Source organism: Syzygium oleosum, unplaced genomic scaffold (assembly GCF_021117445.2).
Source record: "Syzygium oleosum isolate NSW1041296 unplaced genomic scaffold, Sole_v2.1 Sole_v2.34, whole genome shotgun sequence".
NCBI lineage: Eukaryota > Viridiplantae > Streptophyta > Magnoliopsida > Myrtales > Myrtaceae > Syzygium > Syzygium oleosum.
Genome location: NW_026607518.1, coordinates 2,598,282 through 2,604,680, shown reverse-complemented (window position 1 = coordinate 2,604,680; position 6,399 = coordinate 2,598,282). Strand labels below are relative to the sequence as shown.

Genomic DNA, 6,399 nt, shown 5'->3' with positions numbered 1-6,399 from the left:
GCGGTGGTTTATAGTCTTGAGCTTAATTAAACTAAGCCCGTGTGAGCTAAACAATTGGCCACCCATGCTGTGGCCGAAAGTTTGGTGGACCTGGAGATTTCTTCTCAACAGCATAATCATATATATGAGGCAAGAAAGATTGGGCACATGCATGGTCAAAGCGTGAGATCAAAGGAAATAAAAGATCTTAGCACTATTCATACATGGGAAAGAAATATTGCACGTGAGGATATACACGTGATCTTTATTATTTGAGCAATACATCTTTCTCAAAACAAAAACGTGTGCACGTTCTTCACTGAATCTGCAATACATACAAAGGAAGTCAAGATTATTTGATATCGTACAGGAACAAAACAGGAAAGAAATAGGTGATAATCTTTTCATCTGTGCCCTGTGGGAGCTTTCCACGAAAAAGGAAAGAGAAAGAAGCGAGAGAAGCTTTCTTATTCCTTGGGCGTGCATTCCCTGGTCTGCGGTTCGTGCTGCTGCTGAGTCTTCACCTGCATATTCACATCGGAATCACCGCTGCAGTTTCCCCCAGTGATGCTGCCGCTCTCCCTCCTTGCCGAGTCGACGACTGGTGCTGCTTTTGAATTTCCACGCTTGCCCGACGATGAGCTTCTTCCCTGGTGTGGGCTGAGACGCCTTCAACCGCGTTGCACCACCGTGATGTTGCTGTTCTTTCCCAGCTGCGGTACTCCGTCCTTGGCCGTGTCCCGAATCACCTGCGCTGATCCAAGCTGCTTCCTCGTTGAAGTGAGCCCTGCATCGATCGACCCCGTTGCTGTTTTCTCTGACCTGTGATCTGCTCTAAACCCGAGCCATACCAGGAGTAGGGGCAGGGCCTTGCTGCACCACTCTTCTAGCAGGATTTGCGAAGCTGGTCAGTGAGCATTGAGCACCACCACAAGCCGTCTGGCGAACCTTGACCGTGTGCTCCTTGGCTGAGGGACCATCCATGAGTCCCACCTTGCCGTGAACTGTAGGTCACCGTAGCCCGAGCCTATCCTGTTAGAGTTTAAATTTGGAAAGTTATTTGTGCATTGAGGTAAAAATCTTATCTGTGTGGTCAAAAAATTAGTTTGGGGTAAATTTGTCATAAGCGTATTAATTTGAGATTTTTCGTGGTATTAACTCTCATATTAAAGTGATTGGAAATGAGAACGGCAAGGGGATCATGTCAAGAGCGACATGCCCCCGTGTCAGGCACGGTCGAGCACGAGAATGAGAGAGGCTCACGTGACCCCTTGGTTTGGCCATGGGCCAAGCCTCGCTATGCCTTTTAGGTCCCACAATGGTCCTCGGCTAGGCATTGGTTAGCTTTTTTTTTTTTTTTGATCGAGGGTCGCTATATGATCACCTGAGAAAGCTCTTAAATCCTTCTATTCAATTCGAAATTGGAGCTTTAAGTGCTCCTACCTCTTCGACTATAGTCTTTCTATATGTAGGGTCAATGATTATAACTCTACAATGTCTCTAATTGCTAAAGAAGAGAAACTGCAGTGAAAAAATTCTAATGTGGAAAATGCAGTAAAATATATATATATATATATATATATATATATTTTCTAGATAGAGGATGAATTCCGCTGTTGATAGATTGAAATGAGACTTCTTATCATAGAAAGAAGGGGACTAAATGGCGAGGGTATGATTAATTAGTTCTAATTGGGATGGTTTAACCTATTTTGTCTCAAACCATTTAATTGCTGACTAAAGCAATTAGGCCACTATGCCTCGTTTGGACGGCAAAAGTATCAAAAAAGTCATAAACCTATTACATTGGTGCCAATTTAGTCCAAAACCTCTTTTTGGTGCCAATTTAGTCCTAAGCCTTTTGTTTTTGTGCCAATTCAGTCATTTCGGCTAATTTTGGTTGGATTTTGCAGACGTGGACGCCGGTGGTGCCACGTAGGCCCGTCGGTGGATAATTTTTAATATTTTATAATTATTTTTCTAATTTTTTTCCTCTTTTTCTTTCTTTTATTTTTTGGCTTTCTTCCTCCCTTTGCTGGTGACCGGCCACTGGCCCTTGCTGGACGGCTTGCCCTCACCTAGGCGAGGGTCGGCCTCGCCCGGCCAGACGAGGCGGCTTGGGCGAGCCATGACGGAGGCTCGCCCGGCTAGACGAGGCGGCTTGGGCGAGCCATGACGGAGGCTCGCCCAGGCTAGATTTGATGGGGCCGGCTCTTGCCCAGGCTACGACGGCCTTGTCAGATCTGGCCTGGATGAGGGTCGCCCTCGCCTGGTTGGGGCTTGCCCAGGCCGCGTTGGGCGTCGTCTGGCCGGGCGAGAGTAGCCCGCCTAGCCATGGCTAGGGGTGAGCGGTTCCAGGTTCCATAGGTTTCTGGAACCTGGAACCCACCCTCAGGTACAGGTTCCTCATTTTTTGGAATCTGGAACCTACCCGTCAGAATGTGGAACCTGGAACCTACCCTATCACAGGTTCCAGGGTCGGTTCCAAGTTCTAATAGGTTCTTTCTTTTAATTTCATTTTTAGTTAAACAAAACGAAAATAAACGTAACAATGACTAGTTATTGGAAAGCAACATTTCGCTTAATAGAAAGGGGATAGAACGTACAAATAGTAATTGTTGGAATGTAACACATGACTTTAATTCCAAGGCAAGATGCCACATTTTTTCTCAACAAAAGGTACAAAACACGCTCCCCTCCAAGCTCCTCCAAAGTAGAAAATTTTTTGTTTCTGGTCATCAAAACAAGTTGCAAGCTCCTCCACCACCTGCAATACTGAAAGGAATTAGTTGTGTAGTGGCAATCAAACCTCCAAGAGAACCATTGGCAACAAAAGCAAGGTAGAAAGAGGAGAAACACAGAAATTGAGCCTCCATAATTGGGTCAAACAGGAAGCGGAATGTTAACAATAATAACATGATAAGGACGAAGCAAATCCAGCAGCCTACATGGCTCACGGCACATCCCTTATCAACAAAGAGTAAAAACAGCATCCTTAAAGGCTAAAGCAAAGTTACTAATAAAACGGCAAAAGAACACTACAAGTGCCATAACTTGTGTACGGCGCTCACTTTGGTGCCATAAGTTTTTTTTTGATCACTTTAGTGCTAAAATTTTTGAAAAACGATCACTTAAGTGCCAACTCCGGTGCCGTACACAATTTTTCGCCGGAAATCCGACGTGGCATTTTTTTTTATTAATTTCTGAGGCTGACGTGGCTCGCCGGAGATTGGCACTTAAGTGATCATTTTTCAAAAAATTTAGCACTTAAGTGATCGTTTTTCAAAAATTTTAGCACTGAAGTGATCCAAAAAAAAACTTTTGGCACTTAAGTGATCGTTTTTCCTCCAATTTGGCACTTAAGTGAGTCGGCGAAAACTTTTGGCACTAAAGTGAGCGCCGTACACAAGTTATGGCACTTATAATGTCCTTTTGCCCTCATAAAACCATGGACTTCTTTCAATATTAGTCCAACACACTGACTACTCTTCAAGGAAAATCTGTCACTTTCATCCAAATTACCATCCGCAACATCAAAGAGACCGGCACACATAATGAAAATCGCAACTATGCACTAAAACTAAGATAGGAAGTTGAAGGAAGAAAAGGGCAACGCTGACAGACCTAATTCACCCTATTCAATCTTAATCTTCAACCCACTCGGAATAGCCGAAAGGGGTAGCAGCTCAACTAGAACAGAAATCTGCAATAAAAGATGTCAGATAAACATGAAAGAGAGAGAGAGAGAGAGGGAGGGGGAAGGGAGCTCTACCTCGGGGTTTTTTAGACCTACAACTGAATCTGATATAGCATCCTTAACTGCTGCAGCTACGACTTCAAAGCATTTGTGGCAGTCCAACAAAGGTAGTAAATCAGAACCATCAGATTTATCTTTTGAATTCTTCAGCTCCGTCTCTTCAAGTCCTCTTCTATTATATCCAATTGCAAACTAGAGGCCAATGGAAGAGTCATTCAATTTGTGAGCAGACACATTCACAAAATGGACCAATTTATAAGGATGCATAACGAGATTGTAATAGCTCTGATTCGATTGAAGGGAGAGGAGAAGACTTCGTGTGACAGGGTAATCTTACCACAGATCCCTAAAAATTTAACCTTGATTAAACATAATATTTCCAAAGATTAAGAATTTTACTACTTGCAGTTTCAAAATATCAAATCCACAGTGTATTGCTAGAAATGATCATCACTAATACAAGTGATTGCAAGTGTAACAGCCAAGCAGGCTCAATCTGTAACCTTTACTTTAAATGTCCTTTCATCTTTATACAATATTCCTTTACCAACAGATTATAGCCTGTAGAGGAGTTGCATGGAAAAGAACACAGCTCTTCATCTGTATCTAAAGAGTATAGATGAATTATGACTCACACTTTGATCTAATGGGTGACTTCACTCCTCAAATCAAAAGCTCGTACTAATGACTAAGGCTAGAATACAACTTGCTTTTTCTATGGTTCATCAAAAGATACTTCCTATGGGACAATAGAGATATACTTTAAAAAGAAAAGATCAAAAGCATGGCATAAGGCAAAGTGCTAGAAGGAAGAGATTCTAATCAACAAATTGCCCTTCCATTATTCTGTCTGTGCTAGTGTCTGCTTCTTTAGAGAAGAGGGGCATGAGGGATCGGGAGTGGATGAACTGGGCCAGTCTAATAACCTTAAGGTTTACCAAAAAAAACAAAGACAGAGAGCTGCTCATGAACACGATACTGTAGTTACTGCATGAAAGGAATGAAACTATACACAAAACTCAATAAAGCCATTAAGCTAACTACTCAGACATAAATAAACAAGTGGTACACGCAGCTCGTGAGCTTACATCTCTTGTGTTCCAAAGAAATGCACAAAGTGCCTTTTCGGGTCAGGAGTCTGGTGCCAATCCTCTGGCCTGCTAATTTGAAGACATAAAAACAATCATCATTCACGGAACAACCATCATACAAAAGAAGCGCACCGCATCACACTGAGATGGTCAATATAATCAATGTATCTATACAGTATCAGGCTTCAATCAGAAACCATGAAGACAAAAAGCTACTTCGGATCTAACTGAATAGCCTAGAGGCAAACCTAAATCACTGGTGAGCCACGAGGTAAAGCACGAAAAACAGTGCTTGGATATGCCAATTCAGTTTTGAAAACCCAAAAAAGCAAAATTAAAGCTCATTCGCCTCTATTTCCAACTAATCCAAAGAAACACATACATCCAGAAAGGTTCACTTTCGAAGTGCCGGGCATAAATAGTACACAATGCGAGCAAGTAAGAAAATTCAAAAAGACCAGCCTCCCCAAACGTAACGGCCGACCACCTATTCACTTCACAACATAAGCAGAATTAAATCAAACTAAACCATTTTCCAACCGCGAGAAGGCAAAAAAAAAAAAAGACAGAAAGTAAAAACTTGCACTTGAACTCCCAAACAAAAATGAGAAACACGAAACAATCAAAGGGAATACAGAGCAAAAAGTGTGAACCTTGGTAGGCCAAGCAGGGTGGCCCTTGACTTTGGCAAGAACGAGATCGCCCAAACTCAACTGACGCTTACTCTTGTCCATGCTCGCTCCCTTTTTGCGCCCTCCAACTAGAATCGAAAACCCTAGAAAAAGCAGAGACCGCGGATGAGTCGAACCGTGGTTGATGAAGACAGAGGAAGAGACGGAGCGAGGAGAGGCAAGATGGTCTCGTCGAGTCGTGGGTGTGGGGAGTGGGGGAGAGAGCGCAATGGAGGAGCGACCGAGCGAGGGAAAATTTGGGTAGAAACTAAGAAAGTTAGGGTTTTTATTTTTAGTAGGAGAGAGAGCGCCGGTTCCGGTTCCTAAAAAATTGGAATCGAGAACCGGAACCTCCCACCCTAGAACCGGGAATCGAACCGGACCTGCCGGTTCGGTTCTTCGGTTCTCGGTTCTACCCTGGAACCGTGCTCACCCCTAGCCATGGCCGGTCACCGGCAATGGAAGGAAGAAAGCCAAAAAAGAAAAAAAGAAAAAAGGAAAAAAATCAGAAAAATAATTTAAAAAATTGAAAAAAATATTAAAATATTATTAAAAATTATCAACATCATCATCGGTGGGCCCACGTGGCACTGCCGGCATCCACGTCAGTAAAATCCTATCAAAATTAATTGGAATGACTGAATTGGCATAAAAACAAAATGTTTAGGACTAAATTGGCACCAAAAAAAGGTTTAGGACTACATTGATACCAATGCAATAGGTTTAGGACTTTTTTGACACTTTTCCCCATTTGGACTAGTCACACCATCTTCACTGTTACTAAAAAAGCTCTGTTTTTCTCTTTTTGTTAATCAAAATAAACAAATAAGGAAGCAAATTGGATTGCTTGTCGTATTAAGCTACAAGTCCGAAGGACTAATTCAAAATTTGATTTTTCTTC

The 6,399-nt window shown here is 42.5% G+C and overlaps 1 protein-coding gene across 4 annotated transcripts; it reads right to left on the bottom strand.

Moving 5' to 3' along the window:
• Window positions 1–2,535: 2,535 nt before the first annotated feature.
• On the bottom strand, window positions 2,536–5,658 carry LOC130135567 (uncharacterized). Of its 4 annotated transcripts, none has more exons than XM_056305057.1 (3): window positions 5,481–5,658; window positions 3,752–3,928; window positions 2,536–2,802 (listed from the first exon to the last, which is right to left on the bottom strand). In XM_056305057.1, exons 1-3 carry the CDS (start codon window positions 5,559–5,561, stop codon window positions 2,539–2,541), a joined length of 522 nt encoding a protein of 173 aa, XP_056161032.1. In that variant the 5' UTR covers window positions 5,562–5,658; the 3' UTR covers window positions 2,536–2,538. The 4 variants fall into 4 exon arrangements, 3 of the variants coding, with proteins under 3 accessions (XP_056161032.1, XP_056161033.1, XP_056161034.1); XM_056305058.1 differs by having other exon boundaries at window positions 2,536–2,754; XM_056305059.1 differs by lacking the exon at window positions 2,536–2,802 and adding an exon at window positions 3,423–3,664.
• Window positions 5,659–6,399: the final 741 nt, after the last annotated feature.

Bases quoted from the DNA above. Each gene is read 5' to 3' on its own strand.
- LOC130135567 (XM_056305057.1), bottom strand. From the start codon at position 5,561: ATGGACAAGAGTAAGCGTCAGTTGAGTTTGGGCGATCTCGTTCTTGCC. The intron at 3,929-5,480 runs GTTCACACTTTT...ATTGGCCTCTAG, and splicing joins ACCCTGCTTGGCCTACCAAG to TTTGCAATTGGATATAATAG. The intron at 2,803-3,751 runs GTAGAGCTCCCT...TTTTGTTGCCAA, and splicing joins TAGGTCTAAAAAACCCCGAG to TGGTTCTCTTGGAGGTTTGA.